The 18,267-nt window shown below is 37.3% G+C and overlaps 1 protein-coding gene across 1 annotated transcript; it reads right to left on the minus strand.

Annotated features, from left to right (window-relative positions):
* Positions 1-1,760: 1,760 nt before the first annotated feature.
* On the minus strand, positions 1,761-17,740 carry LOC130716964 (probable leucine-rich repeat receptor-like protein kinase At5g63930). The gene is given in 17 exon segments (XM_057567034.1): positions 1,761-2,331; positions 3,200-6,110; positions 6,112-6,176; positions 6,179-6,213; positions 8,074-8,256; positions 9,142-9,275; positions 10,566-10,769; positions 11,098-11,499; positions 11,599-12,064; positions 12,757-12,925; positions 13,687-13,844; positions 14,675-14,752; positions 15,119-15,191; positions 15,482-15,542; positions 16,205-16,422; positions 16,966-17,137; positions 17,215-17,740. Coding segments are annotated over 17 exon segments (6,051 nt in total). The 5' UTR covers positions 17,575-17,740; the 3' UTR covers positions 1,761-1,969.
* Between the last annotated feature and the right edge of the window lie 527 nt (positions 17,741-18,267).

Consider the following 18,267-nt stretch of genomic DNA (forward strand, 5'->3'; position numbering starts at 1 on the left):
CAGAAAAACCCACTAAAGAACCATCATAAGGCAACAAATCAGATTCATTTAGCCCCAACTTTTCAAAAGCGTCACCATAAATCAAATCCGCCGAGCTTCCTTGATCCAGAAGTACCCTCTCAATTTCATAATCAGCAATCATCAGCATTACAACAATTGGATCGTCTTCGTGAGGCTGTACTCCCTCAAAATCTCGCACAGTAAACGTTATATCGGGTTGATTGGTTGCCCAACTTCCCCAATCGTTAGAGTAAACAGCATTAATGGAGTGAACGTACCTCTTACGAGCTGAATTAGTCATTCCTCCGCCACGAAATCCACCAAAAATAGAATGAATTCGCCCCTTTGCTTTTCCATCCGATTGCCTATCTTGACCACCACCCTCAATCTCTTTTCCATCTTCGGTTCGTCTTGTTGAAGTTCCTGCTTCATCTGAATTGCTTCGCCCCTCAAGCTGCTTCATATACCCAGCCTTTATCAATTTATCAATCTCCTTCTTCAAAGTAAAACAGTCATCAGTATTATGCCCTGAAATCCTATGATACTCGCACCACTTCTTCTTGTCCACGTAACCCGTTGACGGCTTTGGCTGCCGTGGAAAACGAATAACATTCGCCTCCAAACACGTGTGCAAAGCTTCAGTCAAATTAACCGCCAAAGGTACTGCACGGTCATTTTGGTTCCAAGTCCACGTCATCGAATGTCCTGGCCCACGCACTCCATACGGTTGAGCACGATTTTTGAAATTAGAACGGTAATCAAATCGGCCGTCATAACGGTTACGATTATTATACCCTGCGTTGCCACGTTCGGTCCATCCCTTTGAATATTGATCTGTAACCGCTCCTTTTCTCGCCTCGAACTGCTGTTTCTGCCCAGTTACCACCGCATTCGGGCGGTTATTCTTGATCTGATCACTTTGCTCCTCCCTAATGTATCCTTGAACCCTTTCGCGTAGGTGCACCATTGTTTCCACCGGTTTCCTGCTTAAATTACTGTTTAGACCGCCCGGCCTCAAACCCAATTCAAAGGCTGCAATGCAAATTTCTGGCATCTTATCCTCCAAATGAACAGATAGTTGATTGAAACGCCCCATATAAGATTGCAAAGTCTCATTTACTCCCTGCCGAATGTTGAATAATGTCGCCGGAGTCACTTTTTGTGCACGACTGGTAGAAAACTGAGACAAGAATTTTGTAGATAATTCTGTGAAATTGACGATTGACCTTGACGGTAGAGTTGTAAACCAAATCATCGCCGATTTCTTAAAAGTTGACGGTAACATTTTGCACTTCAACGCATCTGATGCGCCTACAATGACCATTTTCGTGTTGAAATACACTAAATGGTCCTTTGGATCTGAATCACCATAGTAAGAATCAAGCTTCAACGTCTTCAAATTGTCTGGGACGGCAGTGTTCGCTATTTCCTCTGTGAAAGGTTGAAAGTCCACCACCGTCTCAGCCATTCTTCGATCGCCCTCTCGTAAACCCTGAGTCTGATTAAGATCAGTAAGTTGATTTTGCAACTGCTGATTATGTTGACGAAGTTCATTGAGATCGTCCATGATCCGCTGAAGAACATCGGGAGGAACATCATTTTGTTGACCATGATTCCTCTCTCCGTTCGCCCCGGATCGAGTCACCATCGCGATGAGAAACGAAGCCTAGGAAAGTATCCAAGGCCCCACGGTGGGCGCCAATGTTCCGGTATGAAACAGCAGACTAAGGCTAACCAATATCGAGAGCAAGCGAGAGTAAACAAAGTGAGTAAAATGCGTGAAATGATAGGATCCCCACCGCTTGGGCGGTCCTCTTTTATTTATAGCTTGGGTTTTGGCCCGGCTGGACCATGGGTTGCCCGGCCCATTTGTTACACGATAATGATAAGCCCAAAGTAAAGTGATTCGGTCCGCCCATATCAGTCCAAAGTTCATCATACATGTACACAAACAAATAGTCATTCTTTTCTAACTTAATTCTGAACATGGAGAGGAGGAGACTTGCTCTGTTCTTTTACAAGAACTTGTAAGCATTGACACAACCTCACGCATGCTTGGGCGTTTAGAAGGGCACGAGTTGGTGCAGAACAGAGCAATTTTCAAAACATCAAAGGTTTGAGCAACATCCATTTCATCTAGCAGGTCCAATCGAGCATCAAGGATGTCAATTGACAAGGAATGATTGTGGATATGATTTCTCACCCATGTCACGAGATCACCACCTTGATCTATCGATTGTATTGGCTTCTTCCCGGTGAGTAATTCCAAAAGGACAACACCATAGCTGTAGACATCACATTTTTCTGTGACTTTCATTGTGTATGCATACTCTGTATAAGTTAAGATTGTCATAGTCATCATTATGTAACAAAGTATGAAGTTATTGAAAAATGTTATCAAGATTGGTAAAATCACCAAGAGAGCATTTATTCCCACACCCAGTTTATACATTCTGTTCCTATATTTCCATAAATGCAAGTTGAACGGTTGAAGTTTTCTTTTTAAATGTATTGATTTTGCAAAGGGCGCCTTTTGCAAAGTGTAGGTCATATCGGAACAGCAATGAAAACAAACATATAGCATGTGTGTGTTTGGTTCTTTGTTGGGAACCTCAGAATTAATTCTGATTTAATAAAATCAATTTTTTTTGGTACATCGGAAAAATAAATTGCACCCTCGATAGATTGATCCCTGACCTCCCACACTCAACTCATATGTCCCCTAACTCTTACCACTTGAGCTATCATTCGGGGACAATAAAATCAATTTTAGATGGTTGAGAGTCATTAGGTAAAATTAATTTCAGTCACAAACAATTATGCTAGAAGCTAGAGAGTACCTTATCGGTTGAACATAATCAATTATCATATTTTACAACTTAATTTCACAACATTATCCTACAAAACCACTTTTTTTCATAAATGTATCTAAACATAGATCACTTCATTTTCAACTCACGTTTACTATAATCAATTTTCCCAAAAATCAATTTTATTCAAAATTAATTGTGACAACACTAATCCAAACAAAGATCAGTTTCTTTTTCTTCCGAATTAATTCTAACGCCCAAGAGCTAATCATAGAAACTTCTCCACATTATTGATTATAGCTTTAGAATCTATTATAAAAGGATTTCGAAACATGCATTAAACAAACAATCATTGTTAAGGAAAAAATAATCTTTGGATGATTTCTCACCTGGGGCAATGTAGCCGTAAGAACCTACAACTGCAGACATTGATTTAGACCATGACATATCAATCAGCTTTGCCAAGCCAAAGTCCCCAACATGAGCTTCAAATTCATGGTCAATAAGTATGTTACTTGGCTTTATATCACGGTGAATAATCCTTGGTTTGCAATCATGGTGCAAATAAGAGAGTCCATGTGCAGTTCCAAGAGCAATCCTAAACCGAACACCCCAATCAAGACTACAAATTGCTCCATCAAGTAACTCCCTCAAACTACCCTTCTCCATGTACTCATAAAGAATCATACTTGAGCCACGGTAGTTGCAGAAACCATATAATTTCACAATATTCCGATGCCTCACTTTCCCCAAAGTTAAGATTTCGGCACGGAAGCAACCCTTGTTGATGCTGTTGCTGCTTGATGTCAGCTTCTTAATAGCAATAGTATGATCAGTTGATATGTCTGCTCTGTACACAGTTCCACTACCTCCTTTTCCAATCACATATTTGGAATGAAAGTTTTCAGTAGCTTCAACCGTGTCTTGGAAAGTTAGCCCCTCCTTTGGGAAGAAGTACATGTCTGCAACAGGTAGAGAGCATGATCTATCCGTATCTTGCCGCGGCACCAAGGGTTTTCTCATGAGATGTATAATGAATGCAATTAAAACCAAAGAAACTCCGCTAACAACAGCTGCAGCTATAGCCAGAATTTTCCCTAGTTTACTTGAAGAAGAGGGCGAGGCTGAATTTGTGCAAGGGCCAAGATGTCCTCCACAGAGTCCTTTGTTTCCAGAAAAGGAGCTGAATTTGGAGTTTTGAAAGAGGGGTAAGGAAGGTAAAGGGCCACTGAGATCATTGTTTGAGAAGTTGCAGGCAAGTAAACTTGATAGTTCCTCAAAGGAGTCTGGGATTTTACCACTCAAATGGTTATTGTTGAGTTGGAGGGATTCTAGCATGATGAGATTTCCAAGCTTAGAGGGTATTTCACCTGAGAGATTATTATAACTGAGATTCAATGCAATTTGTAAGGATGAGAGTGCACCTAATTGATGTGGAATGCAACCAGAAAACAAGTTGTCACTCATTTGTAACTCAGTTAATCTCAAGAGTTTTCCTATGGGCACAGGAATATTCCCGGAAAAATTGTTATGTGAGAGCCTGAGAAGCTCTAACTGTGAAAGAATTCCTATCTCACCTGGAAAAGCACCTGAGAAATTGTTATGGCTAAGATCAAGCCTTTGGAGCTTCCTGCAGTAAAAGAGCTCCTTAGGCAGTCTACCAACAAGATAATTTGATGAGACATTGAAAGTGACCAACTGTGAGAGGTTACCAATTTCTTTTGGCAATTCAGACAAAAAGTGGTTGTTAGAAAGGTGAAGTCTTTGCAAATTTTTGCAGTTTCCAATTTGCGGAGGAATGGAACCGGTGAAGTCATTCTGATCCAGCTCCACTGCAGAAAGGTTTCCAAGTTTGCACAAATTAGAAGGAAACCTTCCTCTGAGGCTGTTATTGAAGAGACGCAGCTGCACCAAGGACTTGCAGCTTGTGATTTCGTAAGGGATGTTCCCAGTGAACTTGTTCGATCCTAAATTCAACAGAACCAAGTTAACATGTTGGCAAAGATGGATTGGAATTCTTCCCACCAAGTAGTTGAATGACAAATCAAGCACCCAGAGGGGACTATTTGCTCCAAGTGCTTTAGGAATGGTACCACTCAATGAATTGTTGAATAGTTGCAAAGAGGTCAAGTTGGTCAGATTCTGAAATCCAGGAGGAATAGCACCTTTCAGATAGTTAATAGAGAGATCAAGCTCACTCAGGTTTTTCAAGTTGGTGAGCTCATGTGGGATAACACCACTTAGCTTGTTCTGAAAAAGATGAAGCAAGTGCAGACCTGTTATTTTAACCAACTCAACAGGTATCTTTCCTGTGAGCAGGTTCTCTGAAAAATCAATCTCCAATGCATGAGACAGATTCCCAATCTCCCTTGGAATATTTCCTGTCAACTCATTCCTATAAAGGTACAACCTCTTAAGCAAGGCAAGGTTTCCCAGCTCCTTGGGAATTTCTTCGACAAGATTGTTCTGATAAAGAGCTAGAACCTCCAAACTGGAACAGTTTCCAAGCTCTTTGGGTATGGCCCCATGAAGATTATTTTCCCTGAGGACCAAATATTGAATGTTCTGGAGCTGTCCAAGTGACTTTGGTATCTCACCACTTATCTGATTCAGAGTCAAACCAAGATACTCCAAGCTCTCACACCCACCTATCTCTTGAGGTAGGCTTCCTGATATCATGTTCTCCCCCCCGCGGAAGCGTCTCAATTTTTTAAGCTTCCCAATAGAACTTGGCAAAGATCCATTGAGATAATTGGTGTATACAATAAGTATTGAGAGTGAGGAAAGTTTGCCAATCTCCTCTGGAATAGGCCCAGAAAGTTGGTTGTTGAAAAGATACAATTCTGTTAAATTTGAAAGGTTACCTATTTCAACAGGAATTTGGCCTCCAAATTGATTATTGTCAAGACTAAGAACCTCCAAACTTGAACAGTTACCAATTTCAATTGGTATAACCCCAAACAAAGTGTTTTGAGATAGATCAAGGTGGTGCAAGTGAACCAAACCACCGATGCTGGGAGATAAAGAGCCAGAAAGGTTCATTGCATGTAAGTTAAGAGATATCACGACTGGATTGATTCCAGTGCTGCAGAGGACACCGTTCCAACCACAAGGTGTGTAATCACTTGAGTTCCAGTTGAAAAGAGTGTTGTTCTTGTCAAACAATCTCTCTTTTATGTCCAGAAGGTATTTACCTTCTGCGTTGAGCCCTTCAGAAGGGACACACAGACAGGGTTGTTGAAAAAGTAATATAAGTATCACTATCAATTCAGGTGCATTTTTCTCCATCTGCATCATCATATCAACAAGGACAACTTGCACATGCAAGTTATGCACAAGGTTCTACTTGAGGTGCTGTGTTTAACTATTATTTTTCCTCTTGGAAGAAAAGGGAACTGAAGCACTAAAAGATTCATGAGATGAATGATATTCCCCATAATAAAGGGAAGGTACATGGAGGGGAACTGAAGGACTAAAAGATTCATGGCAAGAATGACACTTGCCATAATAATGGGAAGGTACATAGAGAGGAATCCTCTGGCTCATAGTTGCTAACTTTCCAAAATGATAATGGTAAAATAATGGAGAGCATATTGGTGATTGGAGGCCAAATGAAGGGTTTACATATCCCACTTTCTATTAATGACATGTTCATCAGATAGTGGAAGAGTCAAGAGACCATCTTGATTTGCTAGACAAGCATAACTTCGACTCTGTGATAGCAAACAAAATGAATGGATGTGGCACTATTTTCCTACACAGTTGAGTAGCAGTCTTAGCAATTTCTGAATGTCAAATACAATATGTTTCTATTGGTGGAATGGGATTGAGTGGAATGGAATGAATCAGATTGTTCTCCTTGTCTAGATCAGTTAAAAATGATTGATGGAATGGAACGGAACATTTTTTTTTTTTGATAATGAAACATACTTTATCTTTCGACATTTATGTGGACTCCACTAAATAAAAAAGTTATAACTCATTGGGGCGAAATGTTCCATATATTATTCAAACAAATATGTGATATTTTTATTCCATTCCGTTGTAAAATACTCGAATAATGAAATGATATTTTTATTTCATTTCATTTTATTATGACGCATTCATATCCCCTGCACCAATCCAAATATAATAGTAAAGAAGTAAAAAAAAAAATCTAGGTTGACTTGACGGTAACGATTTATTTGCAATATGGGGGGAAGCCATCTTAACTTTTTATTTTTCAACATTTGTAAGATAAGACTCCATAATATCCTTATAGTTGTACACCAATTGACGTGAATTTAAGTGGACATTTAACTGGCACCACATCTTCGTTGTTTAATTGATCAGTGAGTGTACATACTATATGATTCTTCAACTTAAGATAGTGGGTACATGTTTACTGGCTCAAAATATTTGAATATCAAAATTTTCCTCGTTTTGAAAAACACCTCTTCAAATATCATTGTCTACAGTTTCTGAATTATTTTCACAAACTTTCTACCTTCAGCATATTTTTTCCCCTAGTCCTACGTTTTTGTTAAGTTTAAATTATAAACAAATAACAATACTTAAAGAAAATGTGTAGAAATGAGATGGAAAAAATGCTTGTAATGTATTAAAACCTGTTGGACTACAATTAAAGGGAATTGTCAAAATAGGTGGTCGGTGATGAACAGTTTAACCGGATAAAGGTGGTTCCAAGTACAGTACAGATGCCCATAAGGGAAAAAAAAGAAGTGCAGATGCTCAGAGTTAAGAGATCATTTCCAAAGATAATATAATAATCATACCTTTTTTGTTCTGTCCTATTTCAAGTTATCTATTAAACGTTACCTGTGAAGATGCTTTAAGTCAGTCTTATAGCAAAACATAGGACAGAAGCTCTATAATTGTATTGGATGAAAGGGCATCTGCAAAGACAATGCTCAAATCAATATTGAAGTGAAATAGTACATAAAGTTGTGTAAACATACTTGAATAATACCCCTTACTATGGTTAGATAGGGGGAATGAAGACCGAGTTTGATTCTTGTTCAAATCATGAGTCATAGAAACCTCAAACCATGATGTCGCAACCGCGATCGCATACCTTGATTCAAAACCATGATAGATTTTGGTGGAAGCAGCAAACAATTCTAAGAAGTTAGTAAATTTTCAAGGCTTGAAACTGTACATAAGGCTCATCTCAAAATTTGCACAAGAGTGCCACAACAACATATTAAAGCACAGCCACTAGCTGTTCCCGTGCAAAACAGCACAATATGAACTATAATATTACAATTCCACATCTATAATGTCACCACTGGAAGGGTCGTCAATTTTCTGCTTAGCAGAAATTACCCTATCCAAAATCTGGTCTGAAACCGAGATCCCGGTGGTCTCCAACTCTGCAACTACGGCAACAGCTGCATCTAGTTCCCCAATATCAACGCAGAGAGAGATGACCTCATCATAGAGTGGTCTGCAACAAAGGCGAAATAAGGGAAACTGTGCGCTGAAAAGCAACAGAAATGGGGTGCCAGAAAACCATATTTTGCAGTTAACAATCATTGAATAAAACATCATATACTCTTTAATGAAAGCCGGTTAACTCGTTATTTCTTCACCAATAGGAATTTGATGAACTAAAATCCACAGAATTAATTCCAGAATCTCACTTTTTACCTCAGCAGTAACACACAATTATTTCCTTATTTGTTCCAAGGTAAAATTGAGCAAGCCCTAACTCAATATATACAAATAAAGTAAGTGCATTTCAAGTGTAACCAACGCCCATTATGCAGGAACCACAGTTATTAATTATCCTGTCCCCCCTTAAAATTTAAAAGCACAATTTCGAAAAGAGAGCTTCTTGAAATGTAAAATAGTCAACGTGAACTAATTAAAGCAGAATAGTAAATTCGAACGAATTTGAAAAATTATTATCTTGAAGTACTATGAGCCCGTTCTCATTTTACAAAAAAACACTTATTGGAGCATTCACCATGAGTTAAAACTTGTTATCTTGAAGTACTATAAGCTGCTATCCAAACGGCCCCTATGATCACTTTCATATATGCGAGGAAAATGAATGGGGACAAAAATAATACTTAATTTTCACCTTGAGTTTTACAAATACCTTTATTACTGGGAGTTGGATATTAACACTCAGTTTCAGGTGCCATACAGCGGATGATAATTCTTCCATCGGAAAACGTAGTTGGTTAAGCTTTCTTTTTTCTTGTTTTAGTGGTGAATAATGTGTCATAGCAGCATGTAAGATGTTAAGATTGTTGTGGGCTGGGTTGGGTAACGCAGTTTAGAATTATTAGTCTTGTCATATAAAGAATGGAATTAATAGAGTTACCTCCCGAACTTATAACCAAGACCATGAGTTGTCTGTAAAATCGTCAAGAAAGCTGAAGGTAGAGGTGCTCTTATAGCTGCACGCAAGATCACGGCACAATCTCCTATAGTTGGTGCCCCTCCTAATTCTATGACCTGCATAATACAGCCCGGAATCTCATCAGCAATGAAGAGCATATTATTGAAGATTCTTTAGGTTAACTATATCCAAAATACCAAAATACCATTGCTAGTTAACAATTTAATGAATATGTTAGCTACAAAAATCAGAGGGAGCTTTTAACTTTGACAAAACTAGTGGAAGTTTCCAAGCATGATGAGTCTTTCCAAGTTGCATTGTGATATATAAGCCGGATTCCAAAATTGAATGAAATATTACACTATGTTTGAACAGGAATCTAAAAGCAGATAGGAACACCGTAGTGTAGTCTTTTATTTCTTCAATGCCAAACATAAATATTATATATATATTTGGCGCCACATAGAAATACACCTCCAAATTGGTTGTTAATAAGAATAAATAAAAACTCTATTATAGCCATGTCAAATGCTTTTGGATTTTCTCTTAAACAATGACAACCACAACATTATCATCGTACCATATTCTCATACAGTTACAATGTTTGAGTTCTTTAGAAATACATACTGTTACAGCTCAAATCACTTCTTATCTTTCTGAAGGTGTATTTGGCATTGCTTCCATGATTACAACAACTATATCACTAATAAAAACATATTGTTAACTATTACCTTCTATGATTCTAATAGAGTGATTTGCGGACTCGGCTCTTATTGGCTACATTTACAACGGGGTTTGAGGTTGAATCATATCAATTATTTTGGGTTCTTTCAGTCTAAAGTATGAAGTAAAAAGAGAATTTGTGTTCAAAAGAAAAAAGAAAAGAAACCTACAATTCATAATTTTTGTTTTCATTTATTTAAGAAGTACCAAATGTCGAGGAATGTCCTAAGTATGCCAGTATCCAAAACATAAATGTTAGTGGTACTTTGATGAATCTTTCTCACAATCTATTGCTTTAGAAATTCCCCTAGTTTTATGATCTTTCACCATTAAGTGAATTAATAAACACAGAAATCGGAAACATACATTGAAACTAAAAATAACTTACAGATTAACCAAATTCACTCAAACTCTCAAAGTATAGGAACTTGTGGAAACCTGTGGAAACCTTTATTGGTATAAAGGTCACTCCCCAAAGGAAGGGGGCATCAAAATATAAGAAAGATTGTTGCTCAACAAAAATACATAAAAATTCAACAAAAAATTAAAGCACATGAAGAGGCAGCAATTCCGATCTATGCCTTCAGGAAACCAAGGCATATTACCATTTCAAACTAATTCAGCAAGAAGCAAGCTTGTAGAAAAAAAAAGAAAAATAAATAAGTCAATGCTTAGTTACTTGCCTTCTGCATAACTTTAATTGCCAACTCAACTTCCCGCTCCTGTGACCATCTACGGGGAGGTTTGTTCTTCAGTTCTCTCTCCCATGTCCATCCCCAAGCATCTGCTAAGGTATACATGTCTGATACATCAAACACTTTCCGCTTCCTCATTTCCTCAAATGCCTCAAATATGTCCAAAGGAAACCAATCATCATCATCATCATTCTGCAAGGAAGCAACATTAGATTCTACAAAAGCAATACCAAAATGTTCAAAATGCAACACTAAAATAATGAATTAAAAAAACTAACATTAACAGTAAATGCAGTCTCAAGGTCTACAAAAGGCTAAGCCTCTCATAAATGATCTCTCACCCAAACTCTCAGCCTCCTATATAAGTTTCTCCTGCTACGTGTTACATCCCAAGATTTTAGGATCTTTTGTACCAAAAGAATTTCCCCAAGTGTCTCAACAGATAGCAAAACCTCACTCTCCCCCGCCCCCCCCCCCAAAGAAAATGAAATGAAAAGTAGACACCTAGGGATAATCATACCTCAGCCTGCACTCGAGATCTTCTTTTATACTTTTTAGATGTGGCAGTGGGCTGGTTAGAATCTTTCAACAACTGGACTCCAATCATTTGAAGGGGCTTTTTAGCTTCAACTTCCTTGTCCTTTACCCTGTCTACATCTTGGTTCTCTACTGGTTCTACTTCCTCTTCAGCCTGTTCTGCTTCCTCACCATCATCATCTGCTTCATCATCTTCAACCTCTTTCGCAGCATCCTCTATATCATCAACATCATCTTGAACTTCAGGGGACTCTGATGTACCAGCATCCATTGGCTTTCCATGATCACTAGTTAAGCCTTCCCCTAGGAAGCGACGTTTCCAGAACTCTGTATTTCCTTCCTCCAGCTTTACACGTGAAATTAATGCATCTAGCTCTTCATCTACCTAGAACATGAACCACATTTAAGTTTAGGCCTTATGCATTAAAAATCAATATGGAGGAGAAAAGAAACAGGTATTAAATAAAACAGATGAAGAACTGACCTCTTCTTCCTCTTCTTCCACAGGAGGAACCCAAAGGGGCCGACCACGAGATTGGTTTATCCTCCTTGCTTTCTGTACACGCTGGTAAAGAACATTTCTTGTCCCATCAATCGGTAAACCTTGAGCTTCTAGTTCTTCCTTCAATTCAGACACAACCATTTTACTAGCAGCCTTAGGCTTTAAAACATTCTGTTCAGGCCCTTTTATTAGTTTCTTTAGCCTCTCCAGCACTCTAATATAATCAGATTCGGATACGCCATCCCCTAAAGCTGCAAGTCCTTCAAATTGCAAGTTTTTCAAAACCTTTTTATGGTGCAACTTCAGCTCTTCAACGCATCTTTGTTTGAAGGAGGTTTCCATTGGGTTTGAATATATAAATCCATCGCAATCAGGATCTAGAGGTGTTTTACCACTTCGCGGCACCCACCGCTTGCGCTCACCGGTAAGGCCACCCTCTTCAACGTATCTGTTTCAATAAATAGATTGCAACACATCAAAAAGCCTAAAACAATGTAATAATATGTATTAGATAATTAAGCCCATTAACTAATACGTTCGAGATCACTGCTAGGCTAGCACATGCCTGCATCAAATAGAAAGAAAGGAATCCAAAAGAAAGAGCTAGAAAGTTTTCTAAAATTTATGAGTTTCTTAAGCCCATCTCTTTGATTTTAGTTTGCTTATTTTGCCAATATTGGGTACTATAGGGATTTCAGAATATTATAGTCACCTCTGGTGGACATATTGGGCCATGTGCAATTACTTTTATTCTTTATTGTAGACAACAAATACTCTTTTTAGGAGACTTTGATCTCCAGGACAAGTATGATGTGGTGCTGTGTGTGATTTCTGTGATCAATAATATCATTATTCAGTTAATCTATCGTGCTCTATCATGGACCCATCAAAAGCCGAGCTAGAAGCAAGAGAATACATAAACTTATGGTTTTGATTACGATTATACTTTTTCACATGTTGCTAAGATGGCATCTGTAACAGTTATAGCTGCAATGGGACACTAGCCTTTATGCCAGGTGAATAGTAAAAATGTCTTTTTATGTGTGACTTGGAGGAAATCTACCTGATGACGATGATGATAATCGTAATTACAACCAAAAAAGTACAAAATAACAACTATTGCTGAAATAGAAACAATACCTAGCAATATAATCAATCTCATAACCAAGTTCAGCCTCCTCTTGTAAAGGTTCAATCCATGAGCTCACCAATGTCCGGTATTTTCTGCTCAAGATCATTGCCCGTGGGGGGATTGGATGGTTATCTTTGGCCATAGCTTCTAAAGCTTCAAGCAATTCGACAATCCTTCCTAAATTTAAAAAAGATTACCACGTTGAGGCAACGCATTTCAGGACAATTTTGATCATAAATTTCAATATAATATTTAGGACACTATATATTGAAATCCATGGACAATTGCTTTCATCAAAAGATTTAAAAATCAAACCAGACAGCCAGTTCAACCGGAAAACCAGTGAATTGATCAGCTCATCAATCTAGACAACCCAGAAAACCGGACAACCTAAAGTTTAGTAGAGAGCTGGTCTAATTGATGGAAACTGTTTAAAAACAGTGTCAGAAAAGGTCTTTGACTTTTTAAGATTTTATGTTCAACCCAAAACACTTTTTGATACTAATAAAGACACTCCGTAAGATTTACATACACATTCTTAATATTTAGCCCACTATTACTAATTTTTTATCTTATAAATCATATAATAAGGTCTATTTATATTAGTTTAAAATTTTAAATCTTACTTTTTACAATTTTATGTTTTGTTTATTATTTATTATATAATATTAAAAGTAGATATTTAAGTATTACTGTTTCAATCATGGTTCAATGACGGCTGAACCAATGAAGCAATCATCGTATACTGGATCTTCTACCCATCAACTACTGCCTTAAAAATTCTTTCTGCTGAAAATTTATTACTATTATAGAATGCATGCTGAAGAACTCCTGACATTTCATACAGAATATCAAATAAATTTTAAATTCTTTTAGTAATGAAGACAACACCTCCAAGAATGAGAAAAAATAAAAATACATAACCAGTACAAGCATACCTTCCCGACATAACGCCCGAAGGTACAAAGAAAGAGGATCTCCATAGTTCCCTCCATTATGTAGAGCTTTTATACCCCCTTCAAAGTTTATAAGTGCACGGAAATGCCTAATAGCTTCTCGTACTACACAGTACTTGGTAAAACACTCCACTAACAGCCTACAGAGACAATAATGGGCTAATAAGATCAAAAGGATATGTCATTGTCATATATTACAAAATCCACCAATTTGAAATCATTTATGATTTAAATAAACCAGCTATGGGAATGCCTATCTGGTCCCCCAAAATTACAAGTCATTAATAAATTTATCACATAATCCTGGGATGCTTCAGAAAACAGAGGGAAAACTTCAAATTGAAGATAGCATAAAAGCACAAGGATAGTATAGATTACATAGTCATAAGTACAGAGTAAACTCCGTGTAGTAGGCACTAGGAAGTATCTCTAAAATATATACATTCAACCAGCACTCCAAGGGGCTTGTCAATTTCTGAATTTAAAATCTTGATTTTTCTAGGACAAGGCTAAGGATCCTGTAATTTAGTGCCAGGCTAGTAGTGTGCAATCTTTGTAGTTACCCAACAGTCAACTCAAGTGTATTTTAATTGGAGAAGAATGCCCATACAATTATTGGGTTAAAGGTTCATGCTAATGACTTCTCTAGGGCGCTCCATTCATTTTTTAAGGGAAATTTGATAACTGATATGCAGACAGCTTTGTAGTATTTTTTAGCCTCATTGCTGTTCTCTTTTCACTTTTGGGTTTAGGAGGAATCCCTTTATTCCCCAGGTTATATATTCTCTCTTCAATAACATTTCTTCTGTTCACATATAGTGACTCACAAACTAAAGCTTCTTTGCAAATTGCAATCTGTTGTTTTAGACAGTTATTGCTGCATAGTTCAGCTCATTATAACTGCTAAAAAAGACTAAATTATGTTATAATGGTTAAGTTTGTAGAAGAAAAAAATAAATAATGTCCTCACGCATGGGTCTTCACATTGGGCTGTATGCGCTTATAATCTTCAACCATCATGCCAAGCAACTCAGCAACATCTTGTACTCTGTAAGCCATAGAAACAAGTTTGATTGGTTCAAGTAATAAAAAAAATATAGCTCAATCCAGGAAATATATTCAATTTATAACTCAAAACTATTTAAATATGATAGGTGACAAGAATCCAAACCAAAACTCAAAATTTGGACTGGAGAAATCGAAACATATAAAAGGGAGAATAGGTCGAACGCTATTTCATGTAACAAGAAACGTATAAAACAGCTGGAAATTGCAAGCTTTAGCATTCCCATATTTTGTTAGGCCACAAATTGACGAACAATTTTAAACTTTTAAAAACTAAGATTATCATGCAATAATATTAATATTGCTTTATGACTGTTGTACACATGCCAGGGACACGCAACAGACTAACCTGTCATAAGATTCAGCTCTAGTATATGCTTGAATAACCCAATTATATGTCTCTGTATCAGGCTTCATAAAATCTGCCCATAAGGAATTAAAGATAATTCACCTTACATTTTCATGATGAAAGATGAGCTTTTAACAATTCAGAGAAGAGCATCCTCACCCCAAAACAACATACACAGAGAAACAAAGGAATGAAAAAAAGAAAATACCATAAGAGATGAAAAAATGAGTGTGGCACAAGTAAGAGTAAGAGAAATAGAAACCAAGCTTACCTTAAAATGGAAGATGAAATATCTATGAGTAAACAAATATAAGCATTGGCTAAAGAAGAAATGATAAGAGAAAATTGATGTGGAGGGCAAACCTTCTCCATATTCCATATTCTCAAATGTTGCAAAAGCTACTTCAGGTATTCCGCAGGTAGCCTATTTAATTTAAAGAAAGTATTATTAAAATAGTAATAATGCAAACAGCCCACCCAAGGCAAAACAAGCTCAGAATTTGCTTTTACACAGCTTATTGAAATTTGAAAAGTTAGAAAACTCAAAATTATTTGCTGGATAGGCACACTTAAAAGTGAAGCAACATCACACAATATTCTAAATCCTACCTAAGCAAATTTTATAGAGTCACAAAGAGAACCACAAACCAAGAAACAAGGATTTGGTAGGTGTTCAGTATGAATTTATCTATATAATGATGCATGGATAGTGGCCACAAGACATCACTCACTTAATTTACACTGAGAATCAGTTTGGTGTAGGAGAAAAAAATTACAGAACGACATATGCATCATTCCTAGATGTTTTCAGCCCCTCTTTTAAGGTGATATAAAATTTAACACTAAAATTGTTAACAAGCCACCATGAACCTGATTTCACCATTTCCTTTGCAAATGAAAACAAAGTGACAATTTTGTAATTATAAATGAAAACATATTAGCTAAAAATGGGGGGATAAACAACAACAACAACAACCCTCACATCAATGTTGAACAAATTTTAAAAGGCGGTATGAAATTGAGCCCAAAAATTGCAAAGAAAAAAAATAACATTTTATGTGCAAAAATTAGTTTGAGGAAGGTGACCTGCACAGAAAGGAGGCAATTGAAATGGAACGTGGTTGCCATCCGGCCAGCTGCCTCCATCTCATAGGAAATATCTAAGGCATTAGAATGGTCACCAACTTTGCAGTCTTCCTCAATTAGAAGATCATAAATCTCATTAGTGGCCCTAAGGCCCCCCTTAGAACCTTTCATGAATACTTTGTTGGCATCCTCCAAATACTTGTTCCGAACAAGTTCCTCTACATGATATGCCAAGGACAACCAACAAACAAACACATCATAATGATCTGTTTCGTTAAACAGCTTAATTGAGTGCTTATGACGATAAATACTTAGAGTGCGTTTGGGTAAACAACTTATTTAAGTGCTTATGGCAATAAGCAAGCTAATTAAAGAAACTTATTAAAATTAGCTCAAGATAGGTTATAGGTAAGCTGTAAGCATAAACTCCTATTCATAAGCTAATATGAATAGCTTATGAAAATAAACTCAAAATAGCTTATAAACAAGCTATAAACTATTTACATAAGCTCTTCTAGACACTTACATAAGCACTTATGCCATAAGGTAAGCTCAAATAAGTGCTTCCAAACGGGTACTTATTTGGTAAGAAACTAAAGAAAATGAGCAGAAATGAGCTTATAGGTATGTGATAAGCTATTTTTGTAAGTTTATCCCAACATTGCTACTACTGCTATAAGATAAATTCAAATAATCTCTTGGAAACGCACTAAAGAAACTAATAATTCAGCGTTACGAATCATGAGATAGATAAAGCATACCAATTAGAATAAGCCAAGCTTGTCTAATATCATAATTTAGCTTCTCCATGGCTGCAAGTATTTCCAGCCCTCTAGTAGCACTCCCTTTAGAGCCAAACAACCTCACCAACGCCACAAACGTCTCGTGAACCGGTCGAAGCCCCGCACCGAGCTCCCTCCTCAGCGAATCCATCTGCATAACAACATCAAACAACAATCAGTTCAATTGAGTTTGCAAAACGGAAATTGGTGTCGGCGAGAAGTAGTTACCGCAGCTTGTTCGTCGCCGTTGAGAGCGTACGACACAACCAAGCCATGAAACGACCTAGGGCCAGGGTTGAGGCCGGCGGCAATCATGTCGTAGATGAGTTCGGAGACGGCGGCGGAGTCACGGTTCCTGGCGCGGTTCATGAGCTCCTCCATGAAGCTGAAGCGGAGGCCGTTCTCGAGCGCAGTGTCGTCATCCTTCGGCTGCTTCTTCTTCCTGGTTCGCTTCTCCGCCGGAGCTGAAACTGCCGCGGCGCGAACGGTTATTGTTCGAGGAGATGAGCGGTTGAGTTTGAATGGGACACGTGTGAGACTGTAACTGTAACTGTAACTGTAACTGTAAGGGAAGATAACGGTTGACATGAATGCATGTAGAGAGTGTGTAATGGGTGAGCTCGCCGGTGAGAGTGTCCACCCACTGTCCAGTGACTGAAGCAACTGTTTTCGGGGGTGATTCACTGATATGATAAGGCAGACCAATTTTTTCTTTTTTCTTTTTTTGGTTTAAAGCTACATGAATTGAATTGAAAAATGACAAGGTGAAGTTGAGAATAGATTAGCTTTTGCATGCTCAAAAATAATATATTTACATATTTCAATTAATTTTTTAAATATCGTCATAGTTTTTTTTGAAATTAATAGGGGAAATTACAATCATCTCCCCTCTCCTGAGGTTTAACATTATTGCATTTACCTCTATTCTAGTTTGCAAAATGCGTTTACTTCCCCTCTTTTATAAATCATTTTGAATAATAAAGAGGTACTTAGTGTTATAATGATAAATCTTAGGGAAAATCATTGCAATTATAATAAACCTTAAGGGAGGTTAGTGCAATGTTTCTAATAAAATTAAATGAGTTAGTGTCTTGTTAAATAATAGAGGGAAGATCATTGCAATAATGATAAACCTCAGGGAAGTTCAATACAATTTTTCCAAACTAATACTATCATAGTTAAAAATGTAAAAACTTTTCTATTGGGAGACTCTTTCTTTAAATTAGTATTTTTAAATCAAATTTTCACGAATTTTCTTTTTAAAATTTAAACCTCCCTATG

Source organism: Lotus japonicus, chromosome 5, assembly GCF_012489685.1.
Source record: "Lotus japonicus ecotype B-129 chromosome 5, LjGifu_v1.2".
NCBI classification, from domain to species: Eukaryota; Viridiplantae; Streptophyta; class Magnoliopsida; order Fabales; family Fabaceae; genus Lotus; species Lotus japonicus.